The sequence below is a fragment of the Setaria italica genome, chromosome IV (genome assembly GCF_000263155.2).
Source record: "Setaria italica strain Yugu1 chromosome IV, Setaria_italica_v2.0, whole genome shotgun sequence".
Lineage (NCBI taxonomy): Eukaryota > Viridiplantae > Streptophyta > Magnoliopsida > Poales > Poaceae > Setaria > Setaria italica.
Window position 1 is genome coordinate 8,086,208 of NC_028453.1, and position 23,522 is coordinate 8,109,729.

General features: G+C 54.0%; 3 protein-coding genes across 3 annotated transcripts; 2 read left to right on the top strand and 1 right to left on the bottom strand.

Moving 5' to 3' along the window:
* Positions 1-1,102: 1,102 nt before the first annotated feature.
* LOC105914188 (ribonuclease Y-like) lies at positions 1,103-2,210 on the top strand. The gene is made up of 2 exons (XM_012845207.1): positions 1,103-1,621; positions 1,785-2,210. The coding sequence occupies exons 1-2, from the start codon at positions 1,103-1,105 to the stop codon at positions 2,208-2,210; spliced, it is 945 nt and encodes a 314-aa protein (XP_012700661.1).
* Positions 2,211-19,025: 16,815 nt separating this feature from the next.
* Positions 19,026-20,014, bottom strand: LOC101761232 (L10-interacting MYB domain-containing protein-like). Its single transcript, XM_004966766.1, has 2 exons — positions 19,795-20,014; positions 19,026-19,624 (listed from the first exon to the last, which is right to left on the bottom strand). The coding sequence occupies exons 1-2, from the start codon at positions 20,012-20,014 to the stop codon at positions 19,026-19,028; spliced, it is 819 nt and encodes a 272-aa protein (XP_004966823.1).
* A 1,113-nt stretch (positions 20,015-21,127) lies between these two features.
* LOC101756079 (gallate 1-beta-glucosyltransferase) lies at positions 21,128-23,160 on the top strand. The gene has a single exon (XM_004964972.3). The coding sequence runs from the start codon at positions 21,527-21,529 to the stop codon at positions 22,961-22,963; it is 1,437 nt and encodes a 478-aa protein (XP_004965029.1). The 5' UTR covers positions 21,128-21,526; the 3' UTR covers positions 22,964-23,160.
* Positions 23,161-23,522: the final 362 nt, after the last annotated feature.

Below are 23,522 nucleotides of genomic sequence, written 5' to 3' on the forward strand. Positions count from 1 at the left end.
GAGAGAACTACTTCTCGTGTTGGGTCAGTCCTAGCACATGTCTCCACATGTGTCCACATTATTAGTTCAACATCTCCATGTCCATGACTTGTGAAACATAGTCATCAACTAATGCATGTGCTAGTCTAATATTCATGTGTGTCCTCACATGAACTCCGACTAGGGACAACTTTAGAATAACCATACAAGTAAAGAGTTTCACATACAATTCACATAATTGCAAATCAATTCAAGTAGCCTTTAATGGATATTCAATGAACACAATATACAAATCATGGATACAAATGGAATATCATCATCTCTATGATTGCCTCTAGGGCATACCTCCAACAGTCTCCCACTTGCACTAGAGTCAATCTAGAAGGTACCTAATACCCATAGCTGTTACATGCGCATCATGCTTAGGGCTCCTTCCCGGAGCCGGCGCGGAGCGCCCCTCGGGGGTCCTCGGAGCCTGCCCCCGCCTCCGCTTTGGATCCGGCGCGGGGCGCTCCCCAGGAGTCCGCCCAGGGTGCTCCTCGGAGGTCCGCGGAGACTGCCTCCACCGCCATGGCCGCGATTGGAGAGCAGCGAAGCGGCGACAAGCGGCCGCTGCCGGATGCCCTGGGGTCGGCGTCGGGCTCCGAGTCGAAGCGCGCGCGCCGTCCTTGTGCTTCAAGAACGTAAGTTGGCCTTCCTTGCACCTCGTTCCTCTCCCCTTCTTACGTTCATTCCCGCTGACGTCTGTTCATCGATGTGCAGCGCCGCTCCTCATGGCCTTGCCCTACAACTGGCGCCTAAGAGGGCGTTGCGGCTATCGTCCTCCTCCGGGGGGCGGACCGCGGTCCTGCCCGCGGCGAGCGGCGGGGTTCCTGGTGAGGCCGCGGACCCCTCCGCGGAGGCGGCCCCTGTGATGGCGGCTGGCAGAGCGACGGCGGCATCGGTCGCGGGAGGGGGAGCGGATCCAACTCTGCCTTCAGTTCCCCCGGTTGCCCCTACAGCGCAGGGCACGATCCCCCCGTGTCCTCAGGCCGGGGAGGTGATCGACCTTGACGCCGACGAGGCGAAGGAGACGGCGGCGACGGGAGGTGGGGCGGATGCCGCCGCAGCCGTGGTGGGACCGATGACGGAGGGAGCGCCTGCCCCCGAAAGTGCGGCGGCGGAGGCAACGGCGACGGAGGCGGGGACCTCCGCCCTGCTTACCCCCGCGGAAGTGGCTCCGGCGGCGGAGGCGGAGGGGCCCGCTGGGGGGACTCCGGCAGGGACGGAGGAGCCTCCCCAGGTGATTGCGGTGGGGGGCGAGGTAGCCGCGGGGGTACCGCCGGCGGCCTCGGCGGCGACGAGCGTGCAGGTACCGGGGCCGTCGGTAAACCCGGCGGCTTCTAGTGCAATGGTGCCGACCTCAACAGCAGCGTCAGGGTCGGCTCCTACCTCGGCCTCGGTTCCCACCATTCCCAAGGTGTGGAGAGCGTCCGTCCTCTGCTGGTCATCCTGCGAGGACCCACCGAGGCATCTCTTCACGCTGGACGACGCCGCGGAGTGGCACAAGTGGCAGGCGGTGCAGGGCAGCCTTGCCCACGCTCAGGCGGCTCTGTCCTCGGCGTTGGGGGTTCTGGGCAACACCGTTCTTCCTGGCAGCCAGGTATGTTGCTCCTACTGTTGGTGATCAGTGTCTCCTATTTGCTTTATCCCTGATGGCACGCTGCTTTGCAGGCCCTCCAAGAGTGCAGTCGGGGGAAATCTGATTTCCTCCGGCTGGAGCGAGGTCTCTGGGAGTGCTTCAATGCGGAGAGGGAGCGCACCAGGGACCTGTCCCTGCAAAGTCACTGCCGCCCAGGGAGTCATCCGTGACGTGCAAGAGGCGTGAGGGGGCGGCGCTAGATGAGGCACGGCGGTCGGAGGCCAAGCTCCAAGCCGTCATTGACAAGGCTCGTCTTGACCAGGAGGAGTCCAGGGCAGCCATTGAGAGGGCCCGCCGCGACGCTGAGGAGCTTGCCCGGCCGAGGGGGGAGTATGAAGCCCTCCAGAAGACCGTCGAGCGCGTCCGTCGCGAGCGGTACCAGGCTTTGCAAGACCGGGACGCCGAGCGGGCCAAGAAAGAGGAGGCCGAGCAGGGACTCCAGACCGCCGTGTCTCGAGGAGCTGACCAGGAGCGCGAGCTAAAGGCCTGGGCTGACGATGAGTCTTCTTTCCGTTCCCGCATTCTCATGGTGTCGCGGTTTGTTTTTTAACATGGCGGGCTTTTCTGGATGATTCCTGCAGGTGAAATCGCCAAGCTAAAGGGCTTGCTCGACGCGGAGCGCGGTGAGCTCAGCGCCCTGCAGGATGCGGTCCGCGTCATCTGCGACAACTTTGGCGTGGTTCCGGAGGAAGGGCCGAGCTCTCTGCCGGCTCGTGTCCTCGGGGTACGCCGTCGGCGTCGCGAGATCGCCGTGGATGCGCTTCACATCGGCGTGCGGCGAGCCTTCGGGGTCTTCGGCTCCCATTATTCCGGCATTAACTTTGCCGGGATGAGCGAGGGGTACACTGCCGATTACTCCAAAGCTGAGCTGGACGAGATCGATGCAGCGGTGCTCGCACCAGCGGAGGCCCTCGCGAAGCTCCTGGAAGATGAGGCCGTCCCTCCTGCCGACCCCCCGTCAAGTTAACTGTACCGGGTTTGCGCCCAAAATGTAATTATGTCAGTTTCGAACTTATTTTGCGATGGCCATACGGGCCTGTTTATGACTTCGTTGTGCGAAAGATCCCGATCCCCTTTGCTGTTCCTTTGGGCTTGAAAGTTTAGAATGCGTTGTCGGGTGCGTCAGTAAGCTTTGATGAGCGAAGGTGCCATAGCTGCTGGGGCTTAGGTTTTTTCGCAGTTCAATCAATCTTGCCTGAGCACCGTTCGCGTATTCTTCTCTTTTTGCGTCCAAAAGTCTAGAAAGGGAGTGTTCGGTTTTGAAAAGAAAAAACGTTTCTTTTAGATGGTGCCAAGCGGCTGGGGTTGGAACCCCTGATAGCCCCCGAGGGGTATGCGGTCCTGGAGCGAGGCCAGGGTCGGATACCCCTGAGCTTAAAGGAAAAAGCCTGAACCGAGACGGCTTCGGGGTTTCTTTTTTCGCAGAAGAGCAAAACTGGTAGCCCCCGAGGGGTATGCGGCCCTGGAACGAGGCCAGGGTCGGATACCCCTGAGCTTAAAGGAATTATCAGAATTGAAGACAAGTTTATGTAGAACTTGGAAATAAAAGCTATGGGTAAAAGCGCCTTAGCTGTTCTATGTTCCACGCGTTGTTGAAGACCTGCCCATCGGGAGTTGCCAGCTTGTAGGTGCCTGGCCGTAGTACTTGTACGACGATGAACGGGCCTTACCATGGGGAAGTCAACTTGTGCCGACCCCTGTTGTCCTGGACGAGGCGGAGCACCAAGTCACCGACGTTGAAGGCTCGGCCTTGTACCTTGCGGCTGTGGTAACGCCGTAGGGCCTGCTGGTATTTAGCCGAGTGTAGTAGGGCTACGTCTCGCGCCTCATCGAGTTGATCTTGTGCATCCTCGAGTGATGCCTAGTTTCCCTGTTCGTCGTATGCCTTGACCCTCGGCGACTTGTACTCCAGATCGGTGGGCAAAATGGCCTCTGACCCATAGATCATGAAGAATGGGGTGAAGCCCGTCGCCCGGCTGGGGGTCGTCCTCAGGCTCCAAAGGACTGCAGGAAGCTCCACAACCCACCGTTCGCCGAACTTTTTAAGGCAGTCGAAGATCCGTGGCTTGAGACCCTGGAGTATCATGCCATTGGCTCGCTCGACTTGCCCGTTCGTGCGGGGGTGTGCCACGACCGCCCAATCCACTCGGATGTGGTGGTCGTCGCAGAACTGGAGGAATCTCTTCCCGGTGAACTGCGTGCCGTTGTCGGTGATGATGGAATTTGGGATCCCGAAGCGGTGGATGATGTCGGTGAAGAATTGTACCGCCTGCTCGGACCTGGTTTGCGCCACCGGTCTTGCCTCGATCCATTTGGAGAACTTGTTGACGACGACGAGCAGATGGGTGAAGCCCTCGGGCGGCTTCTTGAAGGGTCCGACGAGATCTAGCCCCCAGACCGCGAACGGCCACATGATGGGGATGGTCTGTAACGCCTGCGCGGGCAGGTGAGTCTGGCGGGCAAAGAACTGGCACCCTTCACAGGTGCGGACTACCTGGGTAGCGTCAGTGACCGCGGTCGGCCAGTAAAAACCCTGTCGGAAGGCGTTGCCGACGAGGGTCCTCGGCGCGGCGTGGTGACCGCAGGCTCTGGCGTGGATATCCTGGATCAGCGCCTTTCCCTGTTCGATCGGGATACAGCGCTGGAGGATCCCAGTGTGGCTTTTCTTGTAGAGCTCCCGGTCGATGATGGCGAAGGATTTGGCGCGGCGCGCGATCCTACGGGCCTCCGTTTTGTCTGCTGGGAGCGTGTCGCGGACGAGGTAGTCGAGGTATAGGGCTCTCCAGTCAATCGGGGGGTCGGCCCCCACTGCGAGGTCTGCCGTGATTTCCATGACCACAGGGTCGGACGGATCGGCTCCCGGGGCCGAGTCGGGCAAAGCGGTGTCGACCCCCTCGGGACTGGTGCTCAGGTCTGGGACAGGTGGCGCGCTGCCGATCTCCTCTGACTCGGGTCCCGATCCCAGGGCCGGTGGTGCTTCGCCGACCCCTGCCAGTTCTGGGTAACGGATTGAAGGCTTCAACTGGTCGCTAACGAAGACGCCGTCGGGAATGGGCATTCGGCCGGATGTCGCCTACGCCAGCTCGTCGGCGGCTTCGTTGAAGCGCCTTGCGACGTGGTTTAGCTCTAGCCCGTCGAACTTGTCTTCCAGCTTACGGACCTCGTTGCAGTAGGCTGGCATTTTGGGGTCGTGGCAGCTCCACTCCTTCATGACTTGTTCAACGACTAACTGGGAATCACCCCGGATGTCCAGCCGACGGATACCCAGCTCGATGGCGATGTGGAGGGCTTCGTACTCGGCGACATTATTAGATGCAGGAAAGTGGAGGCGGATCATGTACCTGATGCGCATGCCCAAGGGAGAGATGAAAACGAGAACCGCTCCGGCGCGGGCCCTCATCAGTGACCCGTCGAAGTACATTGTCCAACACTCCTGCTTCTCTGGCGCCGATGGCGTTTGAACCTCCGTCCACTCTGCCACGAAGTTGGCGAGTGCCTAGGACTTGATGGCGGTGCGAGGGATGTAGGTGATACCCTGGTCCATGAGCTCAAGCGCCCACTTCGCGATTCTCCCTGTAGCGTTTGGGTTCCGGATTACTTCGCCTAATGGGAATGATGAAACGACCGTTATCGGGTAGGAGGTGAAGTAGTGGCACAGCTTCCTTTTCGTGATAAGGATGGCGTAGACGAGCTTCTGGATCTGTGGGTAACGTATCTTGGATTCGGACAAGACTTCACTGATGAAATACACCGGGCGTTGCACCTTGAGAGCGTGTCCCTCTTCTCGTTCCACCACCAGGGCCGCGCTAACCACCTGGGTGGTCGCCGCAATGTAGAGCAGGAGCGACTCACCGTCGGTAGGCGGGACTAGGATCGGGGCCTTCGTCAGGAGGTCCTTGAGTCGGTCAAGTGCCTCCTGGGCCTCGTCGGTCCATTCGAAGCGGTCAGTCTTCTTCAGGAGCCGATAGAGAGGAAGCCCTCACTCGCCGAAGCGCGAGATGAAGCGGCTTAGAGCCGCCAAGCATCCCATGACGCGCTGAACTCCCTTTATGTTCTGGATTGGCCCCATGTCGCTGATGGCCGCTATCTTCTCCGGGTTTGCTTCGATGCCGCGCACAGAGACGATGAAGCCTAATAGCATGCCCCTTGGGACTCCGAACACACATTTCTCGGGATTGAGCTTAATACGCTTATCCCTCAGCCTTTCGAAGGCTAGTTCAAGGTCGGGAACGAGCTGGTCACCCCTCCTGGATTTAACTACGATGTCGTCAACGTAGGTCTCAACGGTCCACCCAATGAGGTCTCCGAAGCATTTCAGCATGCACCGCTGGAAAGTAGCCCCCGCGTTTTTGAGGCCGAACGGCATCTTAACGTAGCAGTAGGGACCAAAGGGGGTGATGAAGGAGGTAGCGAGCTGGTCGGCCTCTTTCATCGCGATCTGATGGTAGCCGGAATATGCGTCGAGGAAGCTGAGGGTCTCGCACCCGGCGGTTGAGTCGACTATTTGATCTATGCGTGGCAAAGGAAACGGGTCCTTTGGGCACGCTTTGTTGAGACCAGTATAATCGACACACATCCTCCATTTCCCGTTCTTTTTTGGTACAAGGACAGGATTAGCCAGCCACTCGGGGTGGTGCACTTCCTTGATGAACCCGGCCGTCAGAAGCTTCTGGAGCTCTTCGCCGATGGCCTTGCGCCTTTCCTCGTCGAAACGGCGCAATCCTTGCTTCACTGGCTTGGAGCCGGCCTTGATGTTCAAGGAGTGCTCGGCGACTTCTCTCAGAATGCCGGGCATGTCCGAGGACTTCCACGCGAAGACGTCGTTGTTCGCGCGGAGGAAGTCGGCGAGCGCGCTTTCCTATCTCAGGGATAAGGCCGCGCTGATCCGCACGAATCCTCTGTTGGAACAGCCGGGATCAAGGGGGACCTCCTTGATGCCTTCGGCGGGCTTGAAGGAGATGTTCGGCTGCTTGGAGTCAGGCCGGTCCTCGGTGGCCTCCGCAAGCTGGACCGCCAGGTCGCTCGTGACGGTGATGGCCGTGGCGTACTCGCAGCACTCTACGTCGCACTCATATGCCTTCTGAAAGGTCGTGCCGACGGTGATGACCCCGTTGGGCCCCGGCAGCTTGAGCTTGAGGTAGGTGTAGTTGGGGATAGCCATGAACTTTGCGTAGCATGGCCGTCCCAAGATGGCATGGTAGGTTCCGCGGAAACCCACCACCTCAAAGGTAAGGACCTCCTTCCTGTAGTTGGAAGGGGTCCCGAACGTAACGGGCAGGTCGATTTTCCCGAGAGGCTCACCTGCTTCCCTGGCACGATGCCATGGAAAGGCGCCTTGCTGGGACGGAGGTGGGAACGGTTGATCCCCATAGCGTCGAGAGTCTCGGCGTAGAGGATGTTGAGGCCGCTGCCCCCATCCATGAGCACCTTGGTGAGGCGCGTCGTGCCGACGATGGGGTCGACGACGAGAGGGTAACACCCCGGATGTCGGACGCGTCCAGGGTGGTCGGACCTGTCGAAGGTGATGGCCGGCCCCGACCAGTCCAGGAAGGCCGGAGTCGCTGGCTCGGCCGCGTAGACCTCCCGGCGCTCCAGCTTTTGTTGGCGCTTGGTGTCGTATGCCGTGGAGCCGCCGAAGATCATGAAGCAGCCGTCCACCTTGGGGAAGCCGTCTTCCTTCTCTTCGTTGCCCTTCTTTTCCTCATCGGGCTTCCGCTTCCGGTCGCCTTTCACCGGATTGCCCACGAAGTATCTCTTCATGAGGTTGCAGTCTTTGTAGGCGTGCTTCACGGGGAACTCGTGGTTTGGGCACGGTCCCTCAAGCAACTTGTCGAAGAAGCCGGGAGCGCCCTCGGGGGGTGGCTGCCCTTGCTTGCGCTCGACTGCGGCCACGAGAGGGGCCTCGTGCCGTTGTTTGCCCTTCTTCTTCTGCTGGCGGTTGGAGGTGCCTTTGTCAGCATCCTCCTCCCGTTTCGCCTTGCCTTTGGAGCGGTCGAATATTGCTCCAACAGCCTCTTCGCCCGAGGCGTAGCTAGTGGCGATATTGAGGAGCTCCTCCATGGTTCGCGGGCCTCGGTGCCCCAGCTCGTGGACGAGGGGCCGGCAGGAGGTTCCTGCTAGGAAAGCTCCTATGATGTTGGCGTCCACGACGTTGGAGAGCTCGGTGCGCTTCCTGGAGAAGCGCTGGATATAATCCTGGAGGGACTCGTCCGCCCCCTAGCAACAGCTCCGGAGGTCCCAGGAATTGCCGGGGCGCGTGTACGTGCCCTGGAAGTTCCCTATGAAAACCTCCTTCAGGTCATTCCAGTTGCGAACTCGTCCCGAAGGGATATGTTCTAGCCAAGCTCGCGTTGAGTCGGCTAGGAAGAGGGGTAGGTTGCGGATGATAAACAGGTCATCATCCGCCCCGCCGACTTGACATGCAAGCCGGTAATCGTTGTGCCATACTCCAGGATTCGTCTCCCCTAAGTATTTGGCTATACTCGTGGGTTGCCTGAAGCGCGGCGGAAAAGGCACGTTCAGGATGCACACAGAGAAGGCCCGGGGCCCAGCCGGACCGGGGCTCGGGCTGCAGTCTTCCCTGCTGTCGTAAAGCCTGCCACGGTGGGCGTGGTAGCCTCGATCTACCCCGTCCTCCCTGTCCGCGCGGGAGCGTCTCCGCGCGTTCAGGGTGTCGCGGGCGTCGCGGATAAGGCCGACGCGCTGGTGGATGGATCGAGCCTCGCCTCCCGCGGGTGGTGGAGTCCGTCGGGCGGACGCGGCCTGATTCGCCCCAGGAGGGGGTTGATGGACAGATTGCCCCCATCTTTCCGGGGGCGCGTCGGGCGTCGCCCTGCTGGCATTCTACCCGTGTCGCCGGGACGTGGAACTTTCCGCCTGCTGGACGGCGGCGCATTCGAGCAGGTTGCGCATCTCTTGGCGTGCCCGTCGCTCCTCGGGCGTCGCTGGTTCGGGGAGCTGTCGGAGCAACATCGCCGCGGCTGTGACGTTTTGGCTGGCGCGGGCGAAGAGCTGCGGACGCTCTTCGTCCGCGCAGATGCGTTGCTGGATGTCGCGCGCCCGTTGCCGTGCTCCACCCTCGTGGTGGGGGTGCTCAACTTCTTGGCGGGTGCCTGGGCGCGCCTCCGGTTGCTGAGAGCACTCCGGCGCCCTTGGTAAGGCTCCGGTCGTAGCCGCGGTGCGCGAGGAGGGAGCCCTTTGTCTCCCCTCACATCGTTGCCGTTGGATCCCTCGGAGTGCGCGTCGACCACGAGGCACTCGCGCGAGGGGTGGGGGCTCTTGCTTCTGGAGTCTGTGTCGGAGATCGTCCTCGTCGCGCCTACGAGCTCGTTGCTCGCGGGCGACGCGGTCATGGACCGTGCTAGGAGGCGCCCGTAAGCCCCCGTGGCGTTGCGTAGCCCGAAGGGCTGTCCCCCTGGCGAGGTCCTTCCGGTATGCGAGCGACCGCTCGCCGCTGTCCCAGCGGTGGGGCCGGGGGCAGCCGGGCGAGCGGGCAGGACGAGGACAGGGATCAGCTTGATCCCTTCCCCGGTGGCGAGGAAGTCCAGGCTCCCGAATCGGATCAGGGAGCCCGGAGCAAAGCTACCATCGTAGTTGGCCATATGAGGCTGGGAATGTACGCGCAAAGGTCCCCTACCTGGCGCGCCAACTGTCGTTGTCAAGATTGGCGGATCAAGACTTAGACTAGTATATTTCTTTTATGCGCGTAAGGCCTCAGGAGGTGGCGTGGGAGACACGGTTTAGACTGGTTCGGGCAAAGGAAGCCCTACGTCCAGTATCGTGGATGCTCGTATTGCCCACGCGGGGTTCTGTAGTAGGGGTTACAGATCGACGAGAGAGGGACTGGTCCCAAGTCTCTTTGTGCTTGTGCTCTCAGGGAGCGTGGTATTGTGCTATGGCTTGGGGAAGAAGAAGCCGATCCCCCCCTCCGGCCCTGGGTTCCTCCTTTTATATCGCAAGGGGAGTGGCCGGAGTTACAGCTGGGATCGGGTGAAGAGGACCGTAAAGTGTAAACGTAGTACGGTAAAAAACACGGCAGGAAGGGAGGAACAAGTTCCTAGACGCCCGACGCCTCCGCCGGCCCCTGACGAGCACCGGCGTGCATGCCGGAGGGGGAGGCGGCCGTGTGCCAACTGTCGTCGCTCCCTACAGATAGCTCCTTCGGCATTCGTAGGCGTCGAGTTATGATGAAGGCGTTTCGTCGTTATCCCGGTGTCCGTTGGGGAGGACGGTGGATGCTACCGTTTCTGATGATGGCTCCTGGAGAGAGGGCGTCACATCCTTGCTGCCGGGCGCGTGGGACCCGAGGGCACGCGGGGCCCGAGGACAGGCGAGTTTCTCCTCCGCTCCGGTCGGCGCAGGCCATGAGTACCCTGCGGCGAATGGAAGTGAGCCGCCAGCACTGTAGCTTGTACAGTATGGTCGTGCATGGGTACTTGCGGCGGGTTGCGTGAGGAGCACGGTCATCCTTCCCTCTGCCAGGCCTGCGGCGCATTTATGGCGAGGCCGAGGGGGGGCCCACGGGATTGTTTATCTTGTCCACCTGATCCTCATCCGAGGGGGAGGCCCACCCTGGGGGCCCTAGCGAGCCCGACCCCTGCGCTTGGGGTCGGACGAGGCAGAACCTTGTGGCGAGGGGTCGGGCGTCCCCGACCCCGGGGCCGCAGTCGGACGGGGCGGAAGCCTCGTGGAGGGAGGTCGAGCGTTCCCGACCCTGAGGCCGCGGTCGGGCGAGGCGGAGTTTTGATTAGGCTTAGGTGGGGCTGGGCCTTCGCGTCTGCTCCTTTAAGCGGCATTTAGGGGATCGTTAATATTTCCCCCCAACAATAATCATATGTGGTTTGAAATTATATACATAGTTTGGATATTGTAATATATCCGAGTATACTTAAGCCCAATCGTGTATTAAAAATATTGCCATTGTGTGTTGTTTGATTTTGTTTTACATTGTTTCGTGTTGATTAATTCCATGTGGCATATGAATTTATTAGTCGTTAGGATTCGTCAATTGTTAATATATGTTGTATCACTAGATAGGTCATCGGAGAGAATGAATGTTATTTATCCATTTATTTTGCAAAGATGCTGCATATATTATAAAATCATAAAATAAGATGCGAATGCAATAGTAAAATTCAGGATAGCAGTCTGATTGGCTCTAGCATAGAAGATCTAATTTTCTTTGAGCTTAGATAGTTGACGGGCCACACAATTGTTGGGCCTGTTTTAGACGCTATCTAGTTGAATACTAAGGGGGTGTTTGGGAGACAGAGGGTAAACTTTAGCCCTGTCACATCGGATGTTCGGATGCTAATTAGGAGGACTAAACATGAGCTAATTACAAAACTAATAGCAGAACCCTAGGCTAAATGGCAAGATAAATCTATTAAGCCTAATTAATTCATCATCAGCGAATGGTTACTGTAGCACCACATTGTCAAATCATGGACTAATTAGGCTTAATAGATTTGTCTCGCGATTTAGCCTAGGGGTTGTGCAATTAGTTTTGTAATTAGCCTATGTTTAATACTCCTAATTAGTGTCCAAACATCCGATGCTCCCAAAAACCCCCTAAAGTGGGTTGAATAATAAAGTGGTTTAGATTTGGATCTAGCAAAATCGTAATTCTCGAACCGTCCTTTAAGTATTCACCTCCTCCGCCGCTTCTTCTTCCCGAGCTCGGCGACTCTTCCTTCATCTTCCAACGCATTCCGACGGATCATCTCCAACGCATTCCGACGCCCTTTAAGCTTCCAGCTGCATTCTTCCGGCGACTCTTCCTTCATCTTCTGATCATTCTGCTCCGTTCTTTCCAACAGCAACTCCATCGGCAACCATGGCTTTCATCCCAGAGGTAAATACCCTGAAATTTTTCCATTTCACTTTTCACCGCTTTGCACATCTTTAGATCTGTTCTTAGCCTTCCCTTCATATCCCTTTAGGAGCTTAGGCAGAGGATCACCATTCCTATATCTGATGCACCTGGCCTCATCGGTCTTGGCCCCATGGGGAATCCAGATCCAACTGAAATGATCAACTTGGAAACCCACAGGATCCCCTTCAAGGAATCGACCATGGATCCGAACCACTAGGCAGGCGCATTCAGGTCTTGGCCGAATGAGACCCCTGGCTGGAGGGAATGGTTTCAGAGGATGTCCAATTCCAAGAGAGTTCTTTGGGACGAACTAAAAATCAGCCACTACATAAACTTACCTCTGTCTCAAATGGAGAGGAATGATTCCTTGGTCATCGCGGCGTATTATTTTTGGTCTGACGCCCTCAATGCATTTCTCTTGGGCCACGGGCCCATGACCCCTACTTTGGTCGATGTCCTGATGCTGACCGACCTTGACGTCTCCTCCCCTGACTCGCCCTTTGATTTTTTGATCAAGCCCACTCATCATCTAGAAACAAAAGGAATCGGCAGGTGGAAGGGCTTTATTGATAAAAACATGAAGACCGGGCCTATCGGCGACAGAGAGTATACAACTTTTCTGATGATGTGGCTAGAGAAACACTTCTTCGGTGGCAGAGCAGTCGGTCCTTCCCCTAACACACAAGCTCTGGCTGAAGCCTTAGCAAAAGGTTCTACCATTCCTCTAGGAAAACATCTGTTGGGATCAGCCTATATATTACATGATGCATTAGATCGCCGTAAAGCTGTCATCCGGAGAGCCTATTGGGAATCCTGGTGGTCCCTGGTGGTTCATTACCCTCTGGCTTAACCTGTACATGAGCAAGATCTCCAGAGAGTGAATCGAGTCCAAAACTTTCCCCAATATTGAATCGGAGGATGACCCATCATCACGACGACGTTGCACCTCTTTTGGTGAGGCCGTGTCATCTTTTCCTGGTAGCAAATTTACCCCCACAAGAACAGCCGAATATTTCAGATGTTTCTATGTCGGCTTTAGTGAAGAAACCACCAGCTGGTATCCATACCAGAGAGATGAACCACTCTTTGAGAACCCTAACTGCCTTGATTCGACCAGCAGCTCTTTTGAGAATGAACTCATGGATTTTTTGATCAAGCCCGGGATCCTGCCAGCAAACTTCTTTTCTGGAAAGGACTCTCCAACTTATGAGTTCTACAATCCATCGGTGGCAGCTCAGCAATTTGGCCTAGGACAGATGCCAATTGGGATTTACTTTGTCGGTCGCGGGAACTTCTAGGAGTGGCTTTCAAGAGGGCTCGAATACAATCGGCTATGCAGCTTGACTCCAGACTCCAGCACCATCAACTTGACCAACTAGCTAGTAGCCTCCTTCTTTGTCCAACAATTCAAGTTATGGTGGGGTGAGTGGAAACAACACCTCTTCTGCGCATCTCCCGCAGTATATTGCAACGATCTGGACCCTACTAATATTGATCCAAATGTAGAGGTATCAATTTTCTCGGCCGATTTCATATTGTACTCTTTATGGTACAGGGTTGTTACTGATTTCACTTTTTCTTGCAGTCCGAAAGCCAGCCTCCTCCAACGCGCAGCCGAAGTGGTAGGCTGATAGAGAACCACCATCCATATACTTCATTCCCAATTATCGGCTTTCACGCCCCGTCGATGGAAGACATAGCCACCGGCCGATCGAAGCAGAAACTGAAAATGTCTTCCTTGAAGAAAACAAGCCGCCAGGTGGACGCCTGCATAGAATCGGCTGATCAATAAGCGACGCTGCCAGCCGAGTCTTCAGCTACGCCGACTATGCTAGTCATTCAGAAGGTTGACTCCCAAGTAGCTTCAGAAATCGGATCGGGGGCTGCATCCTTGCTAGTAGAAGTTGTACAGGTAATCCCATACATCCCAAAACTTCTAAGTACATTGTCAATGCTAATCTCGTCTCTTTATCAGGTCGCGCAAATCCTCCCGGAGCAAACTACTCATCAACCGGCCGACCCTCAGGCAGAGTCCGAACCACCAGCAATCCTTCCAATCATGGTAAAGAATGTACCTTTCATTTGTTTTCTACAGTCCTTAATTAAAATTAACTGATTCCTAGCGCAGGCCACCCTAGGAACATCAATCGTACCCTTCTAGCAGCCATTGGCCGCGCGATTAGCAGACGTAAGATAACTGACACCCATTTTCAGATCCAATTATCCCTTCATACTCATAGAGATCTTTCCTGTCATTCTCCAGGAAGCTGGTCCAAGCACCATGCCAATCATCGTTGAATCTTCTTCTTTTGACGAGCCAACCGCGCTGATCCCCGAGACAAGAGTAGCACTACCACCAACGCAAGTAGAACAAATCCGCTTCAAGGAAGTAAAAACCTTTAATATCTTCTCGGCTGACTCCCTACTTCTGTTGGCTAAGCCGCTTCTTCCTCTTTTCCTTCGCAGTCGCTGCCTCCGACAATGAGGATGTCGCCTCACGTCAAGTGACTCTGAGCTCAATACCTGAAGAAATTCGTGCCAAGCTCCATAGTATACGAACCCTCCTCCAGGATGACATCGGCCAATTGGTGGAAGACGCTTCGCCGATTCGGCAAATCTTCAATGAAATCAAAGGCCAAGTCCGAGAAGACGCAGAAGAAGCTCTTGCACCTGTGGCATATATTGAGTCAATGCAAATCCCGGTGTTTAGAGCCCTACGGCATATGGCCGATCGTGCCAAGCTGGCAAAAGCACGCGAAGAGGAAGAATCCTACAAGCACCAAGCTCAAGAAGTACACCATCGAATTGGTGCCCTTGAAAATTCTCGCCCAAGTATTGTCGGTGCCATAGATCGTCTTAAACGGCATAGGGCAGAACTTGCCAAGGAGATGGAGCAGGTCGTGAAAGCCGTCGCCGCTGAAGAGAAGAAACTTCAAGATCTCCTGGCCGTCATCACCGATTTGAAGTAGGAGAGGCAAACTCTTGCCCACGAGGCCATCTGACTCCATCGCAACATGCTAGAGATCCCTGGATTGGCCGATGACGACCAATGGGTATTAGACTCGGTAGACCAGATCCGCCAGCGGGTGATTGCAGCCATTAATACCCTCCTTGGATGGATGTATCAAACTTTTAACGCCCTTTGAATGCTTTTGTAAAAACATTTAATGCCTTTTTGTTGTCACTGTGCGAATATGAACTTGAACGGCTCTTCTTCACAGCTTTTTAGCCCAACGGTCATTTGCTCTGAATGAATGCTTTTACTAACCGTTGCCCCTCATCTTTTCCTCCTATAAATACGAAATCCCCGCATCTCTTCCAGAGGCACTCGCACCACGTCCATACTTCTACCTTCTGCTAAAACGCTTTCAGATCTCCAACCAGGAATCGAGATGGCTTCTTCTTCCTCCATCAATCAAGTATGCAATCACCCTCGTCCTCCTTGACTGATTTTTACCGTCAACTGACTGCCCATTGTTTCTCCAGCCAACCCGGTTTAGTCCCTATCTCGAGCGGGCTATCGATATCATGCATTCCGAGGAACCACTGATGCAGGTGGACAAAGATCTGATCGAAGCCCATCGTGAAGAACTTAAAGACCTTCTCGCTGCCCACATCAAGAAAATTGTGGACCACATTGAAGCCAACGGCTCCAGGAAGCCACCCTAGCCGCCAGTTGAGAGGAGTCACCAACTACCCCGCCAAGTTGCTCTTGAAGATGCTATGGCGGACGTGGAGGAAAAGAGCACCTGTCTCTTGATCGAACTAGGACGGATTCAAAGAGAGATCAACACAAGCAAAGCTCAGTTGAAACGCCGTTAATCATATTGTAACTTAATGGATGTATTGGTACTTTTTAATTTAAGGTTGACTTGTACCGTGTCGGCCATGTACCTAATTTATGTACCGAATAATAATCAGCTTATTTGAACATATGCGTTTTGTCTTTTTCGTCCTCAAGGCAATGCCTCCTTGCATCGGCTATACAGACAGGAGTCAATAGGAATCAGCCATAAGGACTTGACACGCTATATCGTCAGCTAGGCGTCTACCCATATGCTGGGATAGTATCTCTTTAAATATCTTCCATTTAAAGCCCTTGTAAATTCTTCTCCTTCGATGGTCTCCAATATGTACGCATTTCCTGGTGCACACCAACTGATCCTATACGGTCCTTCCCAAGTAGGCGACCATTTGCCGTATTTGGGATCCTTAGACCCTATCGGCAGGACCAATTTCCATACCAAGTCTCCTTGGGAAAACTGTTTGACCTTGACCTTCTTGTCATACCATCTGGCGACTCTTTTCTTATTTTCCTCAATACTAAGCAAGGCCCTGAATCACTAACCCGCCAAATCCTCCAACTCCCCTTTCATGAGGATAGAATAGTCATCGGTTGTCAACTGATCCTGAAGTGACGTGCGCCTAGACCCCATTTTCAATTCCCAAGGAAGTACTGCTTCATATCCGTATACTAATTGGTAAGGAGACACCTTGGTAGCGCCGTGGCAAGCCATCCTATAGGCCCACAAAGACTCACTCAAAGTCGCATGCCACCATCTTGGTTGTTCCTCTATCTTCCTTTTAATTAACTTGATTATCCCACATATGAGAACAATGCCGATTCCTGATCTGGCCCCACATGATGAACCATCAAAATATAGAGTCCACGGAACTAGTTCCATGACAGCGACTTCTGGTCCGCAGTGCTGGGGGACGAAATCGGCCATGACTTGACCTTTGATGGCTTTTGCCGACTCATATCTTAGATCAAACTCCGATAAAGCCAAGATCCACTTTCCAATCCGCCCTTTCAAAATCGGTAATGATAACATGTATTTTACTACGTCATCTTTGCATACAACTACGCATTCTACCGACAAAAGGTAGTGTCTGAGTTTGGTGCATGAGAAGTAAAGACACAGGCACAGTCGCTCTACCGGGGGGGGGGGGTATCTCATTTCGGCATCCAGAAGTCTTCTGCTAATATAATATATGAGTGTTGTTGTCACTCCCCACAGCGCCGAGTTTGAAAATGGCGGTTGTGTGGGGGGAATTGGTGCAGGATAAAACGACGCTTGTGATTGATAGAGCATTGCACCGTTATATCCCGGGGCATTGAAGTATTGTACCCTCCACTTTGCATTTGCATTGGCTGAGGAGCCGACTGAGATGTATTTGGCACTGTTGAGAAGCCTCTGATTGGTGCCACGATAGGAGGGGCATAAGCTGGTCCCTGATACCCCTGAACCGCGCCGTTGACCATGGAGCTGACAACAGTGTTGTACACCGTGTTGGACTGGTCGATCATAGCTTGATAAACAGACTACTGGATCATCTCAGACATCTTTCCTGAGTCCTCGGTGACGGTGATATGGCGGGGAGTTGGAAGAGGAGCTTTCTTGATGGTCTCCTCGCTTTTGGTACGACTAAAGGATTGTAGGCATGTCTTCTTGTATTCTTCTAAAGCCCTTGCCACCTCCTCCTTCTGATCGTCCTTGAGATCTGCTTTAGTGACTTCGATGACGTTATCTTCAGATATCTCAGCAGCCTTCGACATGTTGGATCTTGTTTCTATCCCACCGAGCGTGCCAAAAGTGTATTGGTGCTGAAAATCAGCGGATGACTCTCGGCGTCGGACACATGACCCGGGAGAATCTGCTTAACTCCTGTTCGGATTATTTCCCTAGTGCAGTTCGCGCGGTGTGCCAGTCAATCTGACCTGTTGATTGACAAGGAAAGAAGAGTATTAAATTCCGAGGGTTTTGATCAGCTAAGGTTCCGATCTATTTTGAAAAGCGTATCAGCGAATCGGTCGATTTACTGTGTAAGTGACCGGCTATAGGGCAGCCGATGACCATGTACAATTGTAAAGAAACTACTAGAGCAATCTAAACAACGCTACAAAGCAGCACCTGAAACAGATCTAATCGGCTATGTAATAAATAAAAATAATAACAAAAAGATGACAGTTCGTATCTCAAGCTGGATAACTAGTGATAAAACTAAAACAATAGATGAAATCTATAATTCTAGTTAATATCGATAACTGGTGAATAAATCTAAATGAAACAACAGCGATGCGCCCGAAGTTAAAGCTTAGATATTACTCGATAAGCGGAACTTACAAATTGATCGGAGATCGTGTCGATGCAGCCCTACCAACTCGTACAAACTTGTGAAAAGAAAAGGTTTTGGCGAAGTTGCCGACTTGAAAGTAAAGTGCGAACAAAAAGTAGATTTGTTGTATTGGTTGATGTATTGTTGTTTACAATCCTTACGAGACAGCTATTTATACCCTGTTACAACTAATTTCCTAACCGGCTAGGATCTATCTCTAATTTAACAAATATTTACAACTGGACGCAACCTGCATCGGAGTTGGTTTTTATTCTCTCTCAAGCCAATCTTCATCTTCTGGCCAATCGCCACCTTGGCCCACTTTCGGCCCAAATCGGCCAAGCCGTTCTAGCTCCCAATCAGCCAGCCTTCATTGACTTCTTCAAGCAATCGGCCAAAACACTGCAACCCCAATCGGCCGATTCCCAACTGTAGCTTCTCTCCTGCCACATCGACCGCCTTCCTCTTCTTTGATGCCAATTTAAACACGTATCAAAATTCGGCGTCAACAGGTACAATACACTCGTGTCATGCAAAGAACCCAGTTGACCCACAGCCATATAGGTGAAGTGCATATCAAAATCACAAACGACAAGCACATTTTGAGTTGCAATTCCAGTCTTACCAATATATCTCACTTGTTCTTCAGGTGATAAAGACACATGAATATGGGTTCCATCAAGTGCACCAATGCAATCCTTAAAGTGTGGATATGCTCTCTTGTCATTCCTAATCCTCTTGTGCACATTGCAAAAATTAGGATCCGTTGGTCTCAAGAAATGTTGTGCCATGGAAAGCACACAATCTAGAACTTCATGAAATTTTCTACTAATGGTTTCACCTGAGTGTTTAAACTTATTTTATCCTCTTCTATTTGATTCACAGTCACCACATGTGAATAGGAAAATTGCAAGCATTTCATATGTATCCATGTGTTTCAATGGTTTCAATCCGTACCTCTCAACCAACACATCATGAAGATCATGAAAATTAATCTCATTCATCTGAAGCATTCGATGATACTCTCCTGGAGTGTTTATCGTTTCCATCAGCCATCCCATTCCACTTTGTTGTGAAAACATAAACCTCGGTGGTGCCTTGTCCATATACAAGTCATGATAACTTTGTGCTAGTTTAGCACTGGTCTCAACCATTTTTAAAAAAATTTCCCCATCATCACTAGAGTCATCAAACTTACTTGAAGATATCTATGAACATTGACATAAATGAAGTGTAAGATACAATTACCATACATAAATGAACTGCAAGAAAATAAAATGTAGCATGCATGCGATAAAAATAAAATGTGGCATACAAAAATGACATCACTCTCACTGCCATTTCTACTTTTCATATTTGTCATTGCCATTTCTACTTTTCATATTTGTCATTGTATTTCCTCCTAAGCCAATTGAACCTAATCTCATTAGTAGGCAAGGTCATGAACATCTCCCTTTGCTCCTTCTTCACAAACATCTCCCTTTGCTCCTTCTTCACAAATAGTTCAAACGCAATGTAATATTCATTGCCATCATAGCCGGCCCCACAAGCAATCATAACCTCCATCACTTCATCAATAGAATATTTTTCATGCCTCTTCGAAACATATTCATTGGCTGAACTTGCCATACTTGTTATTGCTCCTTGAATTAGGAGTGCATTTCCAGACTTCGCCTTCTTGCCACTTCTTTCAACAGGCCTTGCCAACCTCTTGCCACTCGCAGGTGGAGGAGAAATACCAATATCCTCCTCTTGTGTTTCAGGAATGAAATCATCATCTTGTGTCTCAAAATTGGTTGCCTCATCTTGTGTCTCATCAACATTTTCTGTTGCTTCAACATTCACAACATGAGGACACCAATAATCAATAACAATAGTAGTGATGTCAGCAAAACACTTGGCTAATTCATCTTCATTCTCAAGGCCCTTCTTTTTAAACTTTCCACAACCCGGAATGTCCTGAAATAAGCAAAACAACACATATTATTATAAGTATTACCAACATAATTGACATATGCAAAAAAAATATACCAAATTTTTGAACCAACTTACAGCTCTAGCTTTTTTTTCCACCATTCATCATCCATAGCAATAGTCTTCTTTATAGGGTCACAACCAGTCCCTATTTGCCTCAGCATTAGTTTCTTCCATGTCTTGAAATCTTCCTTCAACTTGTCCCATTTGTTCTTGATCTGAACCTTGGTAGCCACAATTCCAGTCCTATCTTTGAACCCTTTCTCAACCTCGGCATAACCAAGTGCATTCAAGTATGTGTTTGGCCGATTTCCTTTTCCAACTTGTTCGGCAAACAACATATAGAGCACTCGAGTGTTCTCTGAGTTCCAATAAATTTTAGGCATCTATCCAACTCACAAATTTCATATTAGAAGGCATTAATCTACTTCAAAATGTATCTACAAGCCAGTACTGTCCATATCTAACCAGTTACCAATGTATACTTCAATGTATCTACTTCAAATTTCAAATTTCAAGTACTATCCATATCTAACCAGGTACTGTCCAAATTTCAGGTATCTACTTCAAATTTCAGTTACCCAATATATACAAATCAAACCAAGTTACCTAATGCAGCAAATTTCATCGATAGGTTTCAAATCAAATCAAAACAAAACAAATCAAAACTAAAAAAAATACCTTGTTCCGGCGGGGGATCTCCTGTTGACGTGGTTGGATGGCGGCCAGGTGGCTGTTGACGGGGGTGGGGCGCTGTTGACAGGGGTGTGGCTCGGGCGGCCGGCGGCAATCGGTGGGGCTCGAGCAGCAAGTGGTGGCCAGCGGTGTAAGGCAGCCGGGAGGGGCTAGGCGATCGATGGGGCTAGGTGGCCGGGCGGGGCTCGGGCGGCTGGTGGCGAGGCTCGGGCGGTCGGCAGCGGTCGACGAGGCTCGGGTGGCAAGCGGTGGTCAGGAAGGGCTAGGCGGCCGGGAGGGGCTAGGTGGTCGGCGGGGCTAGGCGGCTGGGAGGGGCTCGGGTGGCCGGCGGCGGGGCTCATGGCGGCCGCTGGTGTGGGTGGCGGCAGGGGAAACCCTAGCGGCGGCGGTGCTCGGGCGCAAAACAGAGGAGTCGCGCGTTGGAGGAAACAGGCACCGAAGGAGAGATGGGTGCGGCAGGGTCTCGGGAGGAAAAGAACGAATTGTTTTTTTTTAACAAGTGGTATTGGTGGGTAATTACCCACCAACTCCACGAGAAGGTTCAAAACAGGTGGTTTTGGAGCTGCAAAAGAGGTGCTCCAAAACTTCACCCCCATTTGCACTACAGGTCCATGAAGTTTTGGAGCTGGGATGTTTAGCTGGAATTTTTGCTAGAGTTACTGGAGTTCAGCCCCAGAGTCATGCCAAAAGACCCTTACTGGTCCATTTGGTGTGGAACACACGTAACCTTCTTATTTCTTGGTCGGTTTGGCGGGTAGTACTAGACACGAAAGCTAATACGTGTGACAGCCATGAAAGTTCAAGAGGTTGCGGAGGTAAATTCGCAAGTTCAGCAAGCTAGGTTCGCAAGTTCAGCAAGCTCGGGGTCAGGCAACCTGACAAGAAGATCACTTCTCAACAGCGACCTGGCAACCAACGGAACAAAGCTAGCGACGGGGATCAGATCATTACGGAAACCCAATCTGCATATCTGCAAGATTCATTGATGTCAGCAGTGTCGTCTCCTTATTTCCGAAGATCAATGATAAAAAGTGACGCCAGCCAGGAGCCCAGGAGAAGTGACACCCTGGCATTGCACCTCAAGCTAATCTGCGCTCCCGTCCCGGCTCGGTGCGTGTGCAAAGGCCGCAGCCGCCTCTTCCATATGATAGCGCGAGCGTCTGACACCACACTTGAATACTGGTGACCACAGCCCGCGGGATATGAGCCAAGAACCAGCCGCCGTAGCCGTCGTCTCCATGACGTCCGCGCCGGACCAGCCTCGCCCCCACGTCCTCCTCGTCGCCGCCCCGTTCCAGAGCCACGTCAACCCGCTCCTCCGCCTCGGCCGGCGCCTGGCAGCCAAGGGCCTGCTCGTCACCTTCACCACCGCCCTCCGCGCCGGCATCCGCCTCGGCCCCGGGGACGGCGACGACGGCGACGCGGAAGCGGATGCCAGCCGCGGGAGGCTCCGTGTCGAGCGGCTGCGCGGGGGCGGGATATGGGCGCCCGACGACCCCCGGTTCCGGGTCGCGGGCGACATGGCGCGCCACGTCGAGGCCGCGGGGCCTGCGGCGCTCGAGGAGCTCGTCCGCGGCCAGGCCGAGGCCGGGCGGCCCGTGACGTGCGTCGTGGCCAACGCCTTTGTGCCCTGGGCGCTCCGCATCGCCGGCGAGCTGGGCCTCCCGGGCGGCATGCTGTGGATCCAGTCCTGTGCGCTCCTGTCCGTGTACTACCACCACGTCCACGCGCTCGCGGCGTTCCCCGAGGCGGACGCGCCGGGCTCCGTGACGCTCCCGGGGCTCCCGGAGCTGGACGCCGACGACCTCCGGCCCCTCCTGATCTACGCGTCCGGCCACGAGATTTGGCGTCATATGCTCGTCGAGGACCTCGGCCGCGCCACGGAGACGGTGCCGTGGGTCTTCGTGAACACCTTCGACGATCTCGAGCACGCGACCATCTCGGGGCTTTGCGAGCACTTTCCGGTCATACCGGTCGGTCCACTCATCGACCCAGACGACGCCGACGGCGAATCCTCCTCGGCCGCCGCCGACGACGGCTGCACGTCCTGGCTCGACGAGCGCCCGCCGCGGTCCGTCGTGTTCGTTGCGTTCGGGAGCCTGGTGAACAATGACTCCGACGAGGTGGCGGAGATAGCCGCGGGGCTTGCCAGCACCGGCCGGCCGTTCCTGTGGGTGGTGCGCGACGACAACCGCGCGCTCCTCTCCTCGGACGCCCTCGCGGCCGCCTGCTGCGGCCGGGGCCGGGGCAAGGTGGTGCCGTGGTGCGCGCAGGGGCGCCTGCTCGCGCACCCGTCGGTGGGCTGCTTCGTGACTCACTGCGGGTGGAACTCCACCGCCGAGGCGCTCGCCGCGGGCGTCCCGGTCGTGGCTTCCCCGAGGTGGTCCGACCAGCGGATCAACGCGAGGTTCCTGGTCGACGTGCACCGGGTCGGCGCCCGCGCCCCGACGCCGCTGACAAGGGACGCCCTGCGCGAGCGCGTCGAGGAGGTGATGGGCGGACCGGAGGCCGAGGCGATGGCGCGGCGGGCGGCGAGCTGGAGGGAGAAGGCGCGCGCGGCGGTGCGCGACGGCGGCTCGTCGGACCGCGGCGTCCAGGCGTTCGTTGACCAGATAAGGCACGTGGGAGCCCGGCCCTGATTTGCTCGCCGCTCGGGTCATGCACATCGCCCTGGCGGTTTGGCGCTTTGCAGAGAAGTGACGGCGGGTGGGGACGCGCAGCTCCCGTTGGCCGTTGCATACTTGCATTCTGCGGGGGGTGTTTGGAAGACAGGGGTTAAATTTTAGCCCCTGTCACATCGTATGTTTGGATACTAATTAGGAATATTAAACGTAATTTAATTACAAAACTAATTGCACAACCCCTAGGCTAAATCGTGAGACGAATCTATTAAGCCTAATTAGTCCATGATTTGACAATGTGGTGCTACAGTAACCATTCGCTAATGATGGATTAATTAGGCTTAATAGATTCGTCTCGTGATTTAGCCTAGGGGTTCTGCTATTAGTTTTGTAATTAGCTCATGTTTAATCCTCCTAATTAGCATCCGAACATCCGACGTGACAGGGCTAAAGTTTAGCCCTTGGTCTCCGGTCCGCCCATCACCAACAAGATGTTTGGTGAGGTGAAGAGTCAAACAAAAGTTGTTTTTTTAATGTGTACTAGTTCATCTTGTGTGCGTTGATAGAGTCATAGGTC

Coding starts and splice junctions, on each gene's coding strand:
- LOC101761232 (XM_004966766.1), bottom strand. CDS start 20,014: ATGCCTAAAATTTATTGGAACTCAGAGAACACTCGAGTGCTCTATATG. Junction 19,625..19,794: donor TTTCAAGACATGGAAGAAAC/TAATGCTGAGGC, acceptor ATGTGTTGTTTT/GCTTATTTCAGGACATTCCG.
- LOC105914188 (XM_012845207.1), top strand. CDS start 1,103: ATGACGGAGGGAGCGCCTGCCCCCGAAAGTGCGGCGGCGGAGGCAACG. Junction 1,622..1,784: donor CCGTTCTTCCTGGCAGCCAG/GTATGTTGCTCC, acceptor GGAGCGCACCAG/GGACCTGTCCCTGCAAAGTC.
- LOC101756079 (XM_004964972.3), top strand. CDS start 21,527: ATGAGCCAAGAACCAGCCGCCGTAGCCGTCGTCTCCATGACGTCCGCG.